This window comes from Meleagris gallopavo, chromosome 1 (genome assembly GCF_000146605.3).
Source record: "Meleagris gallopavo isolate NT-WF06-2002-E0010 breed Aviagen turkey brand Nicholas breeding stock chromosome 1, Turkey_5.1, whole genome shotgun sequence".
NCBI classification, from domain to species: Eukaryota; Metazoa; Chordata; class Aves; order Galliformes; family Phasianidae; genus Meleagris; species Meleagris gallopavo.
The window spans coordinates 169,916,922-169,937,206 of NC_015011.2; the positions used below are offsets into that span (position 1 = coordinate 169,916,922).

General features: G+C 37.8%; 1 protein-coding gene across 1 annotated transcript in view; it reads right to left on the minus strand.

Moving 5' to 3' along the window:
* Window positions 1-20,285, minus strand: part of FRY (FRY microtubule binding protein) — a 129,224-nt gene that overhangs the window by 35,360 nt on the left and 73,579 nt on the right. The window contains exons 36-46 of the mRNA XM_010728931.3: window positions 18,219-18,369; window positions 17,540-17,643; window positions 14,123-14,308; window positions 11,673-11,871; window positions 10,911-11,032; window positions 9,839-10,026; window positions 8,847-8,941; window positions 6,665-7,266; window positions 5,025-5,122; window positions 4,762-4,932; window positions 361-501 (exon numbers count right to left, since the gene is read on the minus strand). Coding sequence (XP_010727233.2) covers window positions 361-501; window positions 4,762-4,932; window positions 5,025-5,122; window positions 6,665-7,266; window positions 8,847-8,941; window positions 9,839-10,026; window positions 10,911-11,032; window positions 11,673-11,871; window positions 14,123-14,308; window positions 17,540-17,643; window positions 18,219-18,369 — 2,057 coding nt within the window. The remainder of the gene's footprint in view (window positions 1-360; window positions 502-4,761; window positions 4,933-5,024; window positions 5,123-6,664; window positions 7,267-8,846; window positions 8,942-9,838; window positions 10,027-10,910; window positions 11,033-11,672; window positions 11,872-14,122; window positions 14,309-17,539; window positions 17,644-18,218; window positions 18,370-20,285) is intronic.

Here is a 20,285-nt window from a genome sequence, read left to right on the forward strand (position 1 = left end):
TATATTTACAGAACAGTTTCAAAGCAGAAACTAAGCCCCTTGCTTAAGGTACCATTGTAAAAGAAAGTGCTTATGCCACATTTCCCTCACACTAATTATTAAAAAGAGAGGTCAGTCAGGATCTGCCTGGTATCAAGCTTCTTCCCAAAGCAATATAGCTGCAGTTTAACCCTTCCCACACAGAGAACACACAGCTGGGCATCTTATTTGGGGACACACAGCCTATTAGGCGTAAGGATGTTTATTAATTAGTTATCACAGTGGATGGTCTCAGTACTAACGTAGTCTTAAAATCATACAAAGAAAATCAACGTACTAAATACTGTAAAGTTCCTATTTTAATATAAAGGAGAAATTTACCTGTACATATTTTTCAATAGTTTTTAGCACTTCCATGTTGAACTGTTTGACAGGAATAGCTGACAGGTCCATATAGCTGAGAAGACTGTAGATCATCTGCAAGAGGGACTGCTGCATGCTGGGAAGACCTTTTTCTAGCAGCTGTTAAAAAAAGTGAAGTGATTATAGATAAATTTTGAGACCTTCTTCCCTAAAAGAAAAGTTACTAGTTTCATGAATAGTACTTTTATTGTTAATCTCTCCTCACCCACTCATTTTGCAATAGCATTTTACAAACATTTTACAAGAGATGATGATAAAAGTGTGAAATAAAATAAAGCTTTAAGCTGAGAGCCAAATGCCAGCCTGTTTTGATAATGAAACATATCTTCTATATACGCTTGCCCTAGCTTATCCAGAAAACAGATTCTACAGTTGAGTAAACCGGCAGGTAATATTTACACATTAATAGGGGAAGTACATCCAATAAAAACAGGGGAGTACCTTTATATTTCTGCCTTTGCTGAAAGTCAAGGAGAAAAAAAACAACATACTAAAGAAACAAAACTACTACTATTCAGACACCGATATTTACCAAACATACTTCATTGCCACTGTTCACTAGCTGTAACTGCCAAGGAAACACTTTCTGCTAAGGAGGAGATGGATTCCCTGGAGTGTCCTTATGTACACGCTAATACAAAGAGGGGCTTGATCTAGATCCCGGAATCTTGGAACAGCTGAATGTATATACTGGAATACCACAATGAAACTTGGAAACAGAACTGTGCTCAAACATATACATGACTAATTCAGGATCCATACAAACAGACATGTTATGTTTGCATGTGGGTGAAAGAGCTGAACATTTCCTGGAAGGTAGCACATTCTTTCACTACTGACAGCTACTGTCCCTCCCCACAAATGTCAGAGGCAGTTAAACGTTAGCGCTAAAGGTTACCAGGAGCTTCAAGATTAGAAACTACCTTTACATTCAGGCCAACAAAATATTCTTCTAGCACTGATTAGAAGATCTAGAAAATTACTTTTAAAAGACTTCACAGTGTCTCATGTCATTAGTCTTCCAAAAGACAAAAATGCCAAATGTTACTCAAGAGGAAACTAGTAATTTACTAGATGCACTCACTGCCCTGAATGACCTGAAAAGCTTTCTATTGAAATGATGTTTCATGCCAGCAGAAATGAACTGCTCAGGTAGAGCAGAGTATGTCATCCCATGAAGTATCTACTGATTTATCAGTAAAAAGGAGCAGTAAGCAGTGATTCATAAAACAAAGTACGCAAACTCTACTATAGCACAATATAGAACTCACCATGCTTTATCCATTCCTCTACAAAAGGATGGCAGGAAGTTTTGAAATTAAAGTTTCTACAAGGTAAACAGCTACAGTCCATCAATACCTTTCCTGAGAAATAAATGTGCTTAGCAATTTTTCAAAACAGGGTTATAGGCATTTTCTTGTGTTCTGTTAGGATCTCGATTCTGTCCTTGTACACTGTTTCACCTTATCCAGCACATCACTTGGTACATCATTTAAGCATGAAATAAAGGATAGAAAGAAACAATCTGGATGAGAGGAAGGAATTCTGTGTTCTCAAGCAGAGGTTTTTACATCAGATAGTCACTTTTTTAAAAGGAATATAAATTCTTGGGTAATAGTGAGATTTTCTCCTCTGTAACTGGCAAGAAAACTGTTCTAGGAAAGCTTCCAATTTCCATTCAGTTTTGTATAAGTTTGTTGTCAACAGAATCGTTTGGCTTAAAAACATCTTCCTCTCTAAACTTTATAAACATTTGTGGACTATGTCAGTTTTCATTTGGTGTAATTATTGTATGTGGCTTTTGATAGTTCAAGTGTATTTGAATGCATCATGAATTTCTCATGAGAACTAAAGTGTGGTAAGGAATAACAATTTTAAAACTCACTTAAAACAGTAAGAATTCTTTGGCTATGATGAGTAACAAAACCAGCAGCAAGGTGGGAGTTTAGATAACACATCATTCAGATCAGTGAATTCCAGGACAAGGCGGTCCCACTACATTTGCAAAATGAAATCTAACTATTCTCAGTCTTTGACTCTGGTTCCTATGAACTGTTTTGAAAACTTGTAGATTCCTCTCCAGCGTATGGTAGGGTTTTTCTGGGTCTAGGGTAGCACACTCTGTTAGCTCAGTTTCCTGAAGCAGCGGTTAACTAGGAAGTTGATGGAAAGCAAAGCCTTCTCCTCCAAGGGCTGCCAGGGTTGCCTGCTGATGGTTGAATGAATGCTGCCTTTGTCTCTCCAAATCTGGCAGCACTTCTCAGGCTACATTTATCAGGCAAAGAAATGGATTCCTTGTGCACTGAGATGAGAATATAGAAGGTATCTCACAAGCCACACCCAGTTGACAAGGTAGCATTGGGATTATACCTGATCTAGGATGTGCTTCTCCTTGCAAGGCAGATCTAGCGATTCCTTGGCTTCTAAGGGGTTATTAATGTTCATGTTTCCATCACAGGAAGTCCTCTAACAATGAGGAGTGAACATCTACCATAGGCATATTACAACCACTGTGTGCTTCCTGCCCTTTCTCCTGTATTGACTGTTTCAGCCTAAGAATGATCCTGGTCTAATTACTAGTTTAACACAAGACCCATGCTAACTCAGATATGGTTCTAGGATGATTGTACTCTCATGCTATAAAGTTGACTTTTAAACACGAATATGCAACAATTGAACATAAAATGACAGTAGGCTTCTAGCTATTGGTTTGTATGCTGATTTTTGTAGCAGAGGTTCAAAATTCTACTGCACTGTTAAACAACGATTTTTCCTCATCTGTAAACTGAGATCCCCAAATATTTGCCTAGATGAAATTTCTCGTTTTCCATGGCTGTAGCTGTAGAACTGAGTAAGGAGCACTGCTTGTCACTGCAAGGTTTGGATATTATTCAAATGTCTCATTTTAAGACATACAGCTCATACCCTTATAGCTGACAAGCAATTACCTTCCATCAAACAGATTAAATGAAAGTCTTTGTCTGAATGGCAGTAATTGAAGCTTTTGCCTTTTGCTGAGAGCATTTGTTCTCACAGTTGTAAAAATTTGTGGCAGAAAGACCCTTTCTGAAGGTGAACCCATGAGTGTGGAGGTGTCACCACTGCAACATGGATTTATATTTTTATTTCTAAGCTCTGAACATTTCCCAGTACCCTACAGGCTCAAGCACTGGGGACTGAGCCAGGATTGTTATAGCACAGGCTTTATAACCAGCGGCTATAACATTCAACTGGAGGTTGCCCAGTGGGGCTCTTAACCCATTCAGTTGTACATATTTACAGTGTATCCCACAATTGATTTACAGGAGACAGCAGAACATTTTTTGTGCTGCTCTGGGGATCAGTTAATGAGAAAAGGAGAAAAACATCCAGAATGCTGGAAAAGTCTTTTTATGGCTACACAGCAGGCTGAACAAGATGGTTTCTTGCCCCTTGCTATTCGTTCAGACTGGCAGCTACCCTGTACCCATGCAAACACTCCCCAGACATGACTCAACAGAGCTGCAGTTAATGTAAATATGGAGAAAGGAAGTCGTGCTTACTACTCTGTTATCCTTTGATGATGGTGTTGCCTGAGGAATGTGACTTAATTATGGTCAAAAACTTGCTTGATTTGCTGTTCATATAGTAGCCTGGTGCTAAACTACATTAAAGGGGAAGTGCCTAACGCACTTAATGCAAACGAAGATCACATTCAACAGCCTTTGTGGAGATGCAGCAACACCAAGAATTGTGCATACAACACTGAAGGTAAAACAGAGGGGCAAATGCTTTCCTAAGGTTGGGAAAACAAAGGAGAAAAAGCTTAGACCTTGGCATTTATAGCATTTGTTCATTGGAAATTCAAGTTTGCCAATGAATAAGATCATTAATTCTGGAGGAATCAGAGTTGGCATGTTTGAAGAGCTTATAGCTTTTCAGAGTCCCTGAATTTATAAAGAGAAAAATCTCAGGTTCTTGGTTTAGTTTCTAACAGAAGAGTCATGGCTTTCACCATCAGTGAAGATCTGACATGACTGTTAGAGCTCTCATCTGCAAACATGGTGATTAACTGCAACTTGATGAAGAGCCAACCATGCCCTGAAGTCTGAGTGAGGGTGTGCAGCCTGGACTCTTAGGTTTCAAAAATATGTGGACAGTCAGTATCAGAGATGGCTGCTGACTTTATTTAAGCTTTCTGACAGAGAACCTGGCACATTAATTTCTTGCAGTAAATCTGTTTCTTTTCTGCTATTTCTGCTCTTTATTCTTCATTTTTAGTAACAGCTACAGAGATCCCTAAGTAATCTCCCAAAATTCAGCTCTTTGATTGTTAGGCAAGAGAAAGATTAAAATGGCAAGAAGTCTCTGAAAACTTACCTCAGCCAAATACGTAACCATATTCAAAGTAATATCAGCAAATGCTTCGTGAAGATAACGGCAGACCACATTCACCCAGGTAGCGCAGTCCCTTGTGTAGCTGTGTGTTTTATAAAGGCTCATGACATGTGCAAGATTTGATAGCTTGGGGTTCTTTTCCTCCAAACAAACCTAAGTAAATATAAATTTCAAAACACATTAAGAACAAAGCAACTGCATTTTAAAGATTTGCAGATGTACAAAAGAGTAAATAACTTTCATACCTGTGCAATCCTTTCAGCTACGTCTTTACAAAACTGGTTTGGGCTGTCAAAATGCTGAATTAAATGGGGCAGAAGACACAAAACATTCAGTGGAAATCCTAGAACAGGAAATAAAGAACAGAATGGATATTCCTGATGGTAAGAGTCACAGCAATCTTTAAGATGGTATTTTTGGGGCAGGTCACAGTTTCAGTATTACATTACCCATAAACTCACACAGATTCTTGTCAAATTGTTCACACCACTGCCACACCACATTTGTCTTAAAAGGAGACTTAGTTTGAAAATCCAGTCTATCAATTAGGCACCAATATGTTATAAAGAATGAACCTACTTCTGCAAACAGTAATATCACAGAAACAGGTATTTACAGGATATCTCACAGGAGTATATTCCTTATTCTTGCTACAGAGTATTTTTATTTTTTCCACTTAGCAGTCTTAACATTAGAGCTTTTTGATCACTGCTGCTCAAACACATGAAGAAATTCAGTGATAAACAAACAACTGTTTTAGTTGGGCTGCTAGACACAGCTTCCATTTTTTACATTGCTGAAGTAATAACAGTAATGAATCAAAATTCAGATGTAAGTTGTCAAATGGAACTTCCCAAATGTGTGGTTCCAAAGCTAGTAGATGGCTCCTGCATGAAGAGGCATCCCCTGTCATCAGCACATGGGCTCATTCAGGAGCAAGGATTCAGCTCTTTCGCACCAACTCATAGTTGGCTCAGGGCTGCCAGTGATTGTAATGCAGAGCTGTAACAAAAACTACTCCAGTTCATGTGGGAGCTGAGAGTTTAGTATCAAATTATTGTAACCAGCACAATCAGGTTTTTTGGAAAAGAATCTGGACTAATGAAAATAACCTTCTAATCATTTATGATCATTTTATACAATCAAACATGGGGCCCAAGTTAGGAGCAAAATTTCTCTAGGCTTCCTCTACACTCAGAGAAGAGACAAAGATACTTTCAGATGGTAACTTCACAGCCCATGTGTGAAATGTCCAGCAGAAGATCAGTTCACATAGAATCATAGAATTACAGAATAGAGTTGGAAAGGACCTTTAAAGACCCTCTAGTCCAACTCTCTGGCAATGAATAGAGACGCGCACAGCTGGATCAAGTTGCCCAGGGCCTGATATAGACTCTCCTTGAAAGCCTCCAGGGACAGGGAGCACCACACACAGGTGCTTACAGAGGGAAAACCTGTTCACTGCATTTGTACTCTTACTCTCAATATGTGCTAAGAAAAATCGCACAAAGCGCTTATTTAAATCATATAATCTGTAATATTCTGGATAATAATTCAGTGGAAGAAGTGGAAAAAATAGGTTATGTGAAGTTTGTCATACATTGTTAATTTTATCAGCACTCAGAAACTGTATAAGCTGCTAAGCCCTAAAAGTGAATTGTTAAATACATGACTGCTCTCCTCCAAAGCCTCACTTTGCAATCGATTCACTCTTCAGAAACATGCTGTATTGCTACAAAACTTCCAAAAAGCACATGAATCTAAACAATGACTATATTAGAAGATAAAAGTGCCATTTGGGGTTTTATGCAGGTAGCCCAGTGAGGTCTGACATCAAAAATAACAGCAACAGAAACTGAAAGAGTGAAAAATATACTGTTTTTACCTATAGCTTGGGAGGAATCCACCATGGATATTCGAGACACTGGTGTGAGCAAACTGAAGAGTTGTAGTGTGAGATCAGTAGTAGTAAGGGAGGTAAATCCTTTCAGGAGTAGCTGCTGAAGCCCTGAGAAGTCTGCCCACTTCAGCTGCCCTTGCAACTTCTCTAACTTCTCTCGATTTTCAGCTTTATCTAGTGGCAAATGAGCCAGAAGTTTATTCAGTAACCGCAATGCCATTAGATACTCAAACTCAAAATCAGATTCCATCAAAGCCACAGCAACCCAGAAGATAGTGGCCAGTAGGTTGGTTGGATTGTTAATATGGGATGGGTCAGTGAGACTGTCCTTTAGAGAAGATGAACTTCTGGTTTTAGAAGAGAGGCCTTGCTGGGTGCATGCCTGAATTCTGTCTAGAGTGGCACTGCGAGGTGGATCTGAGGACTTGTCCACATCTCCGAACTTCTTGGGTACAGAGAAGCTCCTCTGGTGTCTGCTTCGTTCAGCAGTGGCTGTGTTACTGCCTGCAGGATTGACATTCAGTTGGCCCGTGCTTTTCCTGCTTGCAGTCAGCTTGGTGCTTGATGTTAAATCTGGCGAAGATGAACTGAACCCAAAACAAAGAACATATATTGTGAAGTGTGAATGCACAGCTTGAATCCTGTAAATACTGGATGCATGTACTTATCAAAATGTAAATAAATACTTAAACAGAAAAAGTAAATGAGCAAACTGCCTACTGCATCTTGCCTTTTTTATTCCAGAAGTTCTCACAGACATGATAGAAGTCAGGTTCACATGGCACAATGCCAAATCATAACAGGATAACCCACAATGTAGATAGGTCTAAATGACATGGGGATAGGAGAGACAGAGCTGTCAAGCGACTTGCAGAAGTGTCCATAAAAAGGGGCAATGGTAAAACTGAAATCTGTTGGTCTTTAAAATGCCTTTATCAGTGGAGAAACCTCAGCAGCTGGCAGGAAAAATATGCAGTGGCTTAAGGAATAATGTGAAGAAATGTAGAAATTAGAAATACTGTATATTAAGCAGAATGACCAATATACCACATTAGTCTCAGAAGACCTGTCGTGTGGTTGCCAAAGTTCTCCTTGCTAGTACACATCCTGCTAAGGTAAATATTGCACCCCATTACCTTCTGAAATGTTTCTTCTTTGGTGCTCCATCTTGCTCTTTCCTACAATATGCACTGAAGAATAGCTCTTCAGTGCAGAAAGCAGAAACTGTATTGCCCCAGCTCCACTCTGTCATTAAGCAATACTTGTGTTTTGCCTCTGCAGTATGATACAACAATACTTCACCTGCTAGCTTCAGCAAACATACAATCATAGAATCAAAGAATCATCAGGTTTGGAAAGACATCTAAGATCATCTGGTCCAACCATCAGCCCATCCCCACCATGCTCACTAATCCATCCTCCTCAGTGTCACACCTCCATGTTTTCCACACATCTCCAAAGGATCCTGACTCCACAACCTCCCTAGGTAGACTGCTCCAATGCATTACCACTCTTCCTGAGGATAAATTTTTCCTAATATCCAATCTGAATGATAGTCCCTGTGTTTTCTATCTTGTAGGTAAAGCTTGGTAACTTAATGCTAACTTTCACAAAGATGTTCTCAATGCTGTCCTTGCTATGAGGAGACCAACAGACATTAGTTTTCCCTCAGTCCTGGTAATAGCCGTGTTACAGAAATAACCTGAATTTTCCCTTAATGCACAAATGTCTACTTCAAGGCCAGCAGTCTCAGAAAAATAGTCTAAGCCATTAGCAAAATCAGTATGGGAAAAAAACTGAGAATAACATGATCTATGAAACCAATATTCTAAATCACAACTTTTTTTCTAGATATGTTTTAAAGCATATGGTACAAAAACACAAAGAGCAAAAAAGATAATATTTTTCTAGGATATTTAAATAAATTATAGCCTAGTGGCAACATGACAGAATTTACAAAGCATTGGAAAGTTCCATTAGTTCTATCAACAGTATTCCAGCTACTGCAAAATCTGGCTGTGATGTGCTGTTAGTTGAGTTCTGTGAAGGCTGCAAATGGACCCAATTGTATCAAAAATCATTTAATGCTGTCAGGTTGCAGAACCACACACTTTGTATCATGAGACATAGAAAAAGAAAGATATACGTAGGTGAAGCAGGCTCTTACCGAGATAACACTGTCAAAAGATCACTGTTCTTCAAACAGTCAGACAGATTATCCACTGCAGCTTCCAAAGTAAGTAGTGCTTCCATTACATACCCCTATCAATGCATGAGATTAGTCATTTCAACAAAGATTTTGAAAATAATGAATATTCAATAATATTTCGTTCATAAAATAAAGTCACCTATTGAAAATGATTTCTTCTGAAAACAGAACTACATTCACACCACTGCCATTACTCTGAACATTAAAATGTCACTATGTTTTATTTTCTGCCTCTGACTGATCTATGAAGGCACGCAAGAAGAGCACATATCTCATGGGACCAATAATGGCATACAGAACCTCTGACTTTGCAGGTCACTGGTTTAAATTCCATGCAAGCCATTGTGACAGAATACTACTGTCATCTGGTGGCAGTTTCATTACCTACGTAAAATATGGAAGTAATGTCAGTCTATTTCTTATTAAGAGCTAGCAGTTCTCTTTGTGTAAGTCATGAATCTCTTAATAAATAGGCTCTGTCTGTAAGGCTACAGGAAAGAAAAGTCTATTTAGCTAAACTGAGTGAACATCTCGGTTCACTGAGGGAAGACTGGATCAAGTTAGGTCAGTGTAAGTTTTGTGTTGCTATGGATGGTGTGGATTTCTTTATTCAAAAAGTTTTAAACATCTGAAGAACGAGGTGGTGGCCGTGGGTTTACATTAGCAGATAGGATGATTGGCTTCTTAAGCACAAATTAATGATATGAAAAGAGAAAAACGGTCATCATGAAGATTATTCAGTGACATCTACTAAATGTCTTCTAGGTGTTTCATAAGACTGTAACAGCCTAAAGTGGGCTTTGGGTATATTTGGGTTCAGTAAATTCAGAGGAACCCTTTTCTAAGGCCACATTGTATACCTTGCACCACTTGACTCCAGAACACCTGTTAAAACTGTATTTTTAAATTAAATGTACCTTAAATCAACAGTGCTGTGAAGAACGACATACCTGAATCTCATCTCCATGCTCTCCAATAACTTCCACCAATCTTGACAGGAGATCAGACAACGCATGTGCAGAAAGGGGCTGTTTCAGGGCCCTGAATATCTGGAAAGAGCGACCTGCGTAGTGTCTTGAAGAGCTTGAAAGAGCTGTTTGTAAAGCAACCTCACTCAGATGCTGCTCCAAATGAAAACCTAAGCAAAAGAGCCGTAGGTCATTTTTCTTTTTAATTTTCGCAGACTTTACTGTGGATCATATACAGGCTGAACTAACACTCTGGGGAGGACATATGTTCTAGCGTGTCCTGTATAGCCCCTAAGAAATGGACGCAGAGGATGCAGAAGTATATTGTTTGGGGAGAACTTCCCACTTTTACATTTATTTCACATAGAATGTAAGAAAATAAACTTTGCAAATCCAAAATTCTCAGTCTGGAAATGTTTTGCTCAGAAAAATATATTTTTCACCTGATTTCAAGCTTTTTTTTACAATTCTTGGACAAACTTTGAAGCCACACACCATTCTTACCAGCAGTAATGCAAACACTCCCAGACCTAAAGCTAAGCTGAATTAGAAATCTTTCTATGAGCTTCATTAGGTTGTGGATAAAATCTGTAAACATTAATATAAATAAAAATATAATAAGCTGATTCTGAATTCTGCTTCAGTCTTGGAAGATATTTAATTAGCGACTGTGTTGGTATTCAACTTATGTTTGGTACATTTCCTATGCTCCAAAAACATGATAAATGAAAACCAAAATTTACTTGCTAGGACAAATTACTACAGGACATTTACTTTGTAACAACAGTCTATTTCACCAAAAGGATATACAGGAGCTTTTATCTATTGATATCTATTATATGATTGGTAAACCAATCATCCAAATGGCTGTCTACCAACAGATCTGAAGGAACATTTAACATCTAAAGCAATTCTTCCATATGTCATTCAGTGTTCTTAAGACACACAATATTTTGTGCTTCTGCACAAGCAGACGTACTAAATCACAGCAGATAAACATTTTGCATGAGCCTGAGAGAATATTTTAGATACGAAAGCAAAAAAGTATTTCTACCTGACTTGGAATCTTTAAATACAGATACAACATGACGCAGAAAATTAGTAAGTTGTTCGGCACTCTTGGTGTTCTGATTTTTAGGTGTGATATCTTCATGGCACCACAGTGGACCAAATGCCCTTAAAGAAATACATAACAAAGTGCAAAATAGTTTTGAGTCGTCTGAAATAGATGTAATCAGATAAAATAAAAAACTGTAAATTCGATCGGATATTTCCAGGGCCACAATCTGGAAATTATGCAACTGAAAAGATGCATATGAGCAAGATACAAGAAAATAACTATACCTACGCTATATTATACAAAACCTCTCAAAGTATATGCTATACCATTTAGAGAGCAGCATAAACAAATCCCTGTTTTTGAATTTGTTATTCTGCCTAGGATGTGCCAGCTGTAGTCAGCAGATAGGATTAGTTTCACCATGGCCTTTCACTATGCCTTGTGTACCTCCTGTCTACCTGCATAATAAAATAAATGTCTTTTTCCATTAGTTCACTGTTGAACATAACAGTATCAGTCAATTAAACATTTTATTCTTGTCAGGCAAGATTTTTTTTATCATGTTCCTGACACTGTAATGCTTTTAAGTACCTACCTACTACTACACTTATCAATAAAAGAGGAACAGGAATCTGTAATTACTATGCAAGCTCAGTCATTTTCCTTTCAATCCTTTAAATTGCTACAGATAATTGTAGAGAACACATAAAAAGATGCATTTTGAGTACAAATGTAACTTCTGCTTATCTCCACTACCTGGTAGTCAGAAACTCAATTAATTTGTTTGCTTTCTCATCTGTTTCAGCAGCAGTGTCCATGTCCTCAACCTCTTGTGTAATCTGGGGGAGATTTCCACTGCTGCCTCCCAGACTGATACTGGAGGAGGTGGAGCTGGAGCTCAAGCCGGAGTCTGGCACCGGAGAGGACTGGTATTCCCGCAGAAAGTCAAAGCCACCTGCCAGCAGAAAGGGAGGAGATAAAGATGGAATGCACTGTTGGGCCAGTGTTACAGATGAACACATCCACACCAAGCAGCTCTTTTCAGAGGGTGGGGAAACACGGGAGAAACCTGCAGAACATAACAGCCCTCAAATAATGATGAGAGTGAAAATGGCAATGTTTTTAACTGTGCAAAGTCCATTGCAAAATGAAGAATATCAAAGTCAAGATAGTTTTCTCTTTTACTGCTCAAGGACTACAGTACTCGAAAAACAAATGTTTCATGGCATTTACATTTGGAATTATGCCTTTTTGTGAAACTGATTTTGAAGTTAGCTAAGTACATGAAAAATTCAGCTCATTTCCCTGGGCTAGCTGGACTCTGTAAAGCACTCCATAGGATGGACTTCATAGGAGAATTATATTGTCCCAATGTTACATATGTAACAGAAACAAAGACTATGTGTAAAGATTGGACTATTCATATTAAATATTTTCAACATTAAGGTTAAACAAGTAATTAAATTTTCAAGTAAGTAAGTAAAACAAGCGGCAAGTTTTCAGTCTCCTGGATCAAAAACTTGCCACACAACCTCAGAGCTGGAATTGGAAACTAAGACCTATTTTCTTAAGGTGTCAGTGGATGCCTTATTTTTTCTTCATGGAAAAATTCAGTGATACACCTTTGCTTCTTATGCACTTCCATATCAGATGTCATTCTGTCAGACTGTCCCTATGCTGCTGTTTGCTGCATGGTGACAAAATGTAATTAAACATCAGTGGGAAAGTTCAGTGTCTACTACCATACCATCAATATACATCTCTGACATCATGGGCTGATATAATAAAACAAGAAGCATTATTTTCGTAGCAGCCGTGTACATTGCAAGTTTGGAGTCTCTTAGTTTAGTTGTCTGACACTAAGTGGAATGAACCTCAGATGAAATATTCTCATTTAGGATTCTTTGCTATAGCTGCTCATCCACATTTTGGCTCTTTATATTAGCTGATCAAAAAGAATCCAAACACAAAGTGTTGAAAACCTTTTGTGATACAAGAGGCCAAGACAGAGAGTACTAGCTATGTTTTTCAGAGATTGGAATGAAAACAGTATTTCATTTTGGCAGAAAAACAGTAACACCTTAATGTAAGAATTTTATTCTGTATTTAATAATTCACAGGCATGTATTGGAAAAGAGACGTACATAAAAGTCATTTGGGAAGTTCATATGTGAGGTAATTTTGCACAGAATTTATTCAGACTGAAAAGGCCAAAAAGGCCAAACTAATTGAGTAATCTTGAATGCATTTACTGATTTCCCTGTTCTCATTATCTAAAAAGCAATCCATTGTAGCCCACAAAAAGAATAATCAGTTATCAATGTTCTTTATAAGTTGAAGGTATTTGTTACTTTTGGCTATATTCCCAAGGAACCAAGGAAATACCACTAATTTGACGATCTTTCTACTTCTCAGTGTATCATAACGTTATTCATCATCTTCCAGACAACAAATCCCACCTCCATAACTCTACACTGGTTCCGTGACTCTTCCAAATCTCAAAAGTATGCTTGCTTTCAGTAATATTAAATGACAGTAGTAAGCTACCTGCTTTCAACAAACTGCTCCCAATCAATTCCTTAAATCCTGGTAAACTGCTAAAAACTGACAGAACATCCTTTTTAGAGAGATACGAAGTAAGTCTAGTCAAGCAGAAACAGATTTCAGGACAGAAATGAATTGCACCTGTGGTATAAGGGAGGGTTTATAGCATGTCAAATTTAATGTAAGAATGGAAAATCTGAGCTGCATATTCCAGCTGTTCTTCCCATACTGGAAGTATTTCTTCCTTTTTTTTCTTTTCTTTTTTCTTTTTTTTCTCTTTTTCTTTTTCTTTTTTCTTTTTCTTTTTTTTTTTTTTTATTTTTTTTTAAACTTAAGGACTGATTGCCCTTATTTAAAGCATTCCTGGTCCATGAGGGGAAAGTTAGGAATTCATTAGCCGTATTTATGTTTAAAAGTTTACATTATATATTTTGCTTAATGCAGACAACTTTCTCACTATCATGAGAAGTTATTTAATAATAATTTGGGTGTGGCTCACAGGGAATTAATACTAGTTGAAACTTTTTGGATTTGCTACTTTACTACTTATATTTATTAAAACAGTTACATTTAAGGAAAACAGCCTTTATGAATGTACTTTTTTACTTTCAGAAAACTCGGTGCAATGCAGCATTCTTTCTCTTCTCTTTGATCTCTGTTACCTGTATAAAGATATTCAGGTAGGTATGCTGGTTGTACTGTCAGAGTCTTGGTCTCATTCATCTCTCTGGTCTGAAGAAGCACTGATGCGATGGCTTGGTAGTTGCTATTGCAAGACAATGCAATCAGAAGGTGAAGCAGTAATTTCTTACTGTGTTCAAAGACCTCAGGGCGGTAATGGTCAAGACCTAAAAGGAAAGGTTACAGCAATCACTGAATACGAAGCAATAATAAACAAGTTCTCATTCCAGAAATAGCAAAAATTCCAAGGCAGTTCATGGTAACAGTGCAAACAAACAAGATGCGGTATTTCCGGACAAGCTACTTGTATTTTTACTTCAAAGGTCTGTGTATATGCCAGACAGAGATTCCACTGAGAAGATACAAAATAATGTATAGCAATATATGTTTATGCATTACGTCTCTCTGCCAAAAAACCTTGACTAGGTTTTTTAGGCCCTTCACTAGGGCCAAAAAACCTTGAAAGATGAGAGCTTTTTGGTGCTGGCCATATCTACCTTGCTTACTACAGTATTTTGCTTTCCTGCACAGAGGTCAGTTTTAAAACTAGTACAGACTGTAAGAAGTAAATGCTGGTTTATAGGAAAGGAACTGACAGACAAAACTCCTTGAAAAAGAATGTCACTTACCAGTGAGACAGAATGAGAAATGAATCATCAGTTCAGGGTGCAGAACTGAAACTGAAGGTCTAGCATTGAAGGACCCTGATCTTCTCAGCACTATTGCTGTTTGCGTGCTCCCAGATTTTAACACAACCAAAATAAATTATAAATCACCAACATAACGGAAGCAGATTTTCATAAAATTAATCACACTGTGTGTTAATAAACATTTTTTCAATTCTCTTTCAGTATCTTACATGGTATTTATAAAAACTTCCTTGCACTTTAATGCTGAATATTTCAATTGTTTTCTTCTCCTACTTTTCATAGGATATATTCCTCTTTAAAAAGCAGCTTCTTCACTCAAAGTGGCAGCAGCCAACAAGCCTTTCAAGTCAAGTGTTTTCTTGTTGGTTCTTGTCTGGCCTAAAAAATGCAGCTGCTCATATTGCCATAGTCTGAGTCATGAGCATTCAGCTCATCTTATCATCTCCTTGGAGATCCTGTGACTCTGCCTCACCCATCTGCCTGTAACCTCCTTCAAAAGAAGCACTGCTAACCTCTCCACCACTTTTTCAGCTTCTTTAGGTCTCTGCTCCTATTCTCCTTTCTCCATTTCCCTCTGTCTGCCGGGAGGTAATGATTCCAACCTATCCTGTTTTAACATACGGAGTGAAAAAAATATAACAAGTTATCTTGGTTGGAGATAACTTCTGTATTGGCAGCAGTTGTGACTGAAGAACACTCAACCTCTAAGATTATAAACAAATATTGACATATACAAGTGAGAAGTTCTTTGTCCTTCTGTGATACTGGGCCATCCTCTAATTTGGAAGAGTGTCTGAGAGGGTACACTTCTGTGGCATGGACATGTTTTCATGGTAAAGTAGTCTTGCTGGCTCACCTAATTTCACACTGGTTGCAGAAGAGTTGAATAGCGGTGCTTCTAATACACTCCTGACTTAGGCAGATTCACATCAGCATATTAAACACATTTATCATAGAATTATTTCACTAGTATTGCCCCAGTCCTCTTGATATACAGAAGGACAAAGGGTCCCCAGCTAGCCACCATACTATTTCCAGGATCCTTTTCAGTCAGATGCATCTGCCCTCTCACATTCTGACAGGACAGAAATACTCCATTTTCAATCACATTCATATCTGTGGCGAACACATTTAGCATTGCTTCATTATACCATCACAATAGAGCTCTACTATAAACTACAGAAATTTTTCTGTGTAACAGCTCTTGAGAAACTGAATTTGAAGCCTAGAGGCTATGATGTCATTTTAGCTACTGCTTTGCCTTCACATTTGACTTCAATTTAACATTTAAGAAATGAAAGCTCTTAGCCAAGGGACTGTCTCAAAAGATACTCAAAATTTCTGCTTGTTTCTCACCAAATACTACAATGTTGAAACATTACTGCATGAAATAATAAGTAATGACATTTTAACAACAGATTATTAATATTCTGTGTTTCTGCATATATTCCCTGATGGTTCCCTACAGCTTTCTTAATTGAAGTAACTACCCTGCTACATTCTATTTCTCTTCTATTTTTTTTCTTCTGAGAACTTCTAACTCCAATTGCTAGTTACAGTAACTTGTTTCAAATCATACTGAAGAGTTTGTTTCATCAGTTAATGGTTATTCATTTGATTCACACACTTAGGCATTTCTTATTCAGCTTTCTCTTATACTTGAAAGGTTGACACCGACATAAAAAGAAAAAAAAATTGTTATGGGCAGCCAAAAAATGGAATTGAACTTCTAAGTAAGAAATATATGAGAAATGTCTCAATGAGACTGACCTGGGAAGTCCTTTCCAGCATGCTCCTAACTGTTCTTATTGTGTTTACTGAAATGTGTTTTGAAACCATTGCAAAAATACACAATATTTGAGTATTTGATGAATATGCATTTTCAAAAAAAAACTCATAAAAAAATTTCCAGTAGAACAGTTGATAACAGAGTAACAGAAAAGGAGAATGAAATATCTTCTTCAGCTGCACACCAAAGTATATCACATATATTCTATCACTGTGCTCTGAACTCCCAGCTAAATCCTTATCACCTGCTGAGCAGCAGACCCCTCCCACGTCGCCTGTGCACAAGCTTGGTGGTAATTACGGTGAGGAAATGAAAAGTGGACTACAGTCTCCAGATTTATTTTATAAATTTCTAGCTGTGTTGATTGGTGAAAAGCAGTAGGCTCCGTAATGCTAAATGCTCCTGTGAGCTAAAAAATAGGCCATGAAGTTTTCATAACAGTAAGGGGTAGGATAAGGAATGTATCACCCTCTGGTTGAATTGGGTTATGGTCAGGAATAGACACAGCAGTGAGGGAAAAGGAGTGCCTCTAAGATCACGTAAGTAACAGGAAACATAATAAAGTATTCCATTAGGAGTTAAATTAATGAAGCTTGCTTTCCAATGATCCGTGTCCTACCTTCACTGTCTCTGCAATGCATTCATCTTGGTTCTCTTACATAATACTTTTGCAAAGAGAAGAGGTAGCACTTCTGTCTGTAGTTCACGTCTGAAGCATGCACAGACTGGCCAGCTGCCCGTCACAAATAAAAATGTACACAGCCTGAGTTTCATGTGCCTTTCTCCTAGGTGGGTTCTATGTTCACTGCAGATATTTTAGGAAGTTGAATATCTTCAAACTTCTATCTGTCTTTCATTTTTTTAAAATATTTTTTTAGGAAATCATAAAAAAATCCTACAAGTCTACATCTTTTTCTTTTTTTTGTTCTTTTTTCTTTTTTTTGTTCTGCTGGTCTTACCTAAAAAGAGAGCATGTAGCAACAAAGGGAGGTGAAGGGCCCAGTCTTCTCTTACACTGTGGTCCACTACCATCTCAGTCATGAAGATGACAGCAATATTGCACCTGGAAATTAAATCGCTGGATCAGTTTGAAACTTCTTGGAAATGGGAAAAAATCAAAAGTGACAACTATTATTTCAGAAGAAATAAAACCTCAGCATTGTAAAATTCAGTACTACACACTTCCAAATGTGCAGTGTTTCTCGGTATGATTAATGTTGAAGTAACTTAGTTACAGTATTAAGCAGGTAAGTATCCATTACTGAAAAGATCAGTTAATGTCAATACAAATGATGTAAAAGAGGAATTTCATAATATACATAACCCAGTTAGAATAATAGATCAAGGAGAAAAAAATGCTACGAGTAACAGCCAAACAGGTTCAGGAAAGACAAATTTCCCTTTTCTCTTTAGGCTTTGTTGCTTCAGTCTGATTCTTAGAGTGATGTCCTATACTGTAAATAGACTTTCTGATACAAATCTGGAAGAATTGCAAGCTGTATTTTAACATCAAGGTGCAGGAATTCAGCAGAAATTAAAGATTCATTTTTTAAATGTTCTGAGTGGTGGACAGGTTTGTTCAGTGATGGCCAACCAGTAAGATGAAGCATCTCACTGTCAGAATGAGAAATTGCTCACCTATGAAGGGGTCCTCGGGGTGTGATAGTTTCTGGGAGGTAGTCTACAAGTGGTGCCCAACATCCTCCATTGTAAGGCATAGGTAGGGGATGTGGCTGTTTGGTTTCAACAATATTCAGTAGCCAGCTTGTATATGGAGAAACAGGGTCATCTGCATAGAAAAGTATTAAAACAGGGTTCAGAAAAACCTAGTCAATAATCTTGAAGAAATAATAAAATAGAGTTTATGCTAACGCATCAGCTCAGCTGTTTGGAATAATGTGATAAGATGACATTAGGTTTGCAAATTCCAGTGTTCAATAACAAGTGATGCATTTTTAATCCCTCTTTCACACTGCTGGAAATTAAGCACATTCCAGGCAGACAGTACTGAATTGTATATGCTGCAGCTGAATCCCTGCTGTCACTTAGTAGCTTTGGATCCAGATCACAAACCAACAAGCAACAGACTTTCTTTTCAAAAATGAGAGGAAAGTTCAGCCAAGGAAGATGTTGTCAGAAGCCATCTGCTGCAAGGAGCTCCGTGCCAGTGACACATTCCTTTAACTCCCCACTAGTAGTACCCTGCTGAGTGATGCTACAAAGGCAGAAATAAAGTATCCCAGATTAGGAAAGAGATACAAGGAATATAAAAATCACTCTCAGTAGAGTTGAGTTACTGAATTTCTGAAATATGTGTTTAATTTCACTTCAGTAGCTGCTGTACTTTAATAAACAATAGGATTTTTTTTCTTCCTGCTTATTGCAATGATAGTCCAGTAAGTTGTTTTCACCACTTTCTGTCTTTTCTCAGCTGTGCACAGCTGAGCTCATCTATCTTGCATTTTATTCCCTTTCACTCTTCTTGACTTTCCCATCAGGCAGTTTTTAATTCTCAGGTCTGGCAGTCTGCAATACAATGCCATGGAAAGCATGCTCTTGAGAAATGCATAGTCATTGTCCCTCATGAATTTGCAGTGAGAATGCTATTTTTTTGCTTTGCTGTGTTGTTGTTACACTTAATTTCAGGTAGGTTTGAAATTCTCACCACTATCCTCAGCCTTTTATTTTTACCTATATGTACCTGATGCTTGTTGGCTTTGCCACAGGACACAGTGTTTTGATGCCTCAAGAAGTACCAGAGCCAGATTTTCTATTAAACATCACTAAATGGTTTTGATAAAATGTCACCAGCTTTCCAGCTCTTCAACAGCTCTTCAATACATTACCTACTCCAGCAATTGGTACTATAATGCCAACTTTATTATTCCCATTCTTCAGCCCTAGAATTCCAAGAGACCTTTCAATTCTTTATGATTTATATCTCCACTTGTTTCTCTCATCTTCTGAAGGATGATTTATTATTTATAGATAAAGCAGAATAAAGTGCCTTGATAAAGTAGCAAAGTACAGCAAGTGCACTTAACTCATCTTATGAGGATTAACCAGAAAATATTCGCCAAATGCTTTTCACATAAAAGCACTGCACAGTTACTATTCATAACCACCAGATTAAGTGCTTCACATAAAACTGCTTCATAAAATCCACACAAAGATCCAGTTCCCCACTTACTTTTTCATGGGTTTATGTAACGGACTGAGAAAAATAAAGAAGCATTTTGCACCTTCATACGCGACCTTTTCCTGAACAAGAGTCCCTGTCTTAGAGGAATGTGTTTCCTATTTCTGTCTTCAGCAATGCATGTACACTCAAGTAGACTGGAGAGGAGGGAGGCCATACCAACAAATCCCTGGAAGCCCGGGCTGCCTGCCCAAGGGAGCAAGTTCACTTTTTCAAGGGAGGCTGCATTATTTATATTCCAGCTTGATAGGTGACACAAGAATTACTTTCTATACAGAGATCTATATACATGAGCGAAAAGAATTTCATTTTACATCTAGGTATTCATATATTTGTGGAAAGAACCCCTGTTCCTATAAAGTCTGCACGTGCAGGAAGGAACAATCATTTCAGCAGTGGTTGGAGGAGAAGTTCTAAAAAACCCAAGGAAAATTTCAGCATTTTAATTCTTTTCATTGCCAAAAGCCCTTGTCAAAACCAGCTACTTGTGAGGAATGTTCTGATAA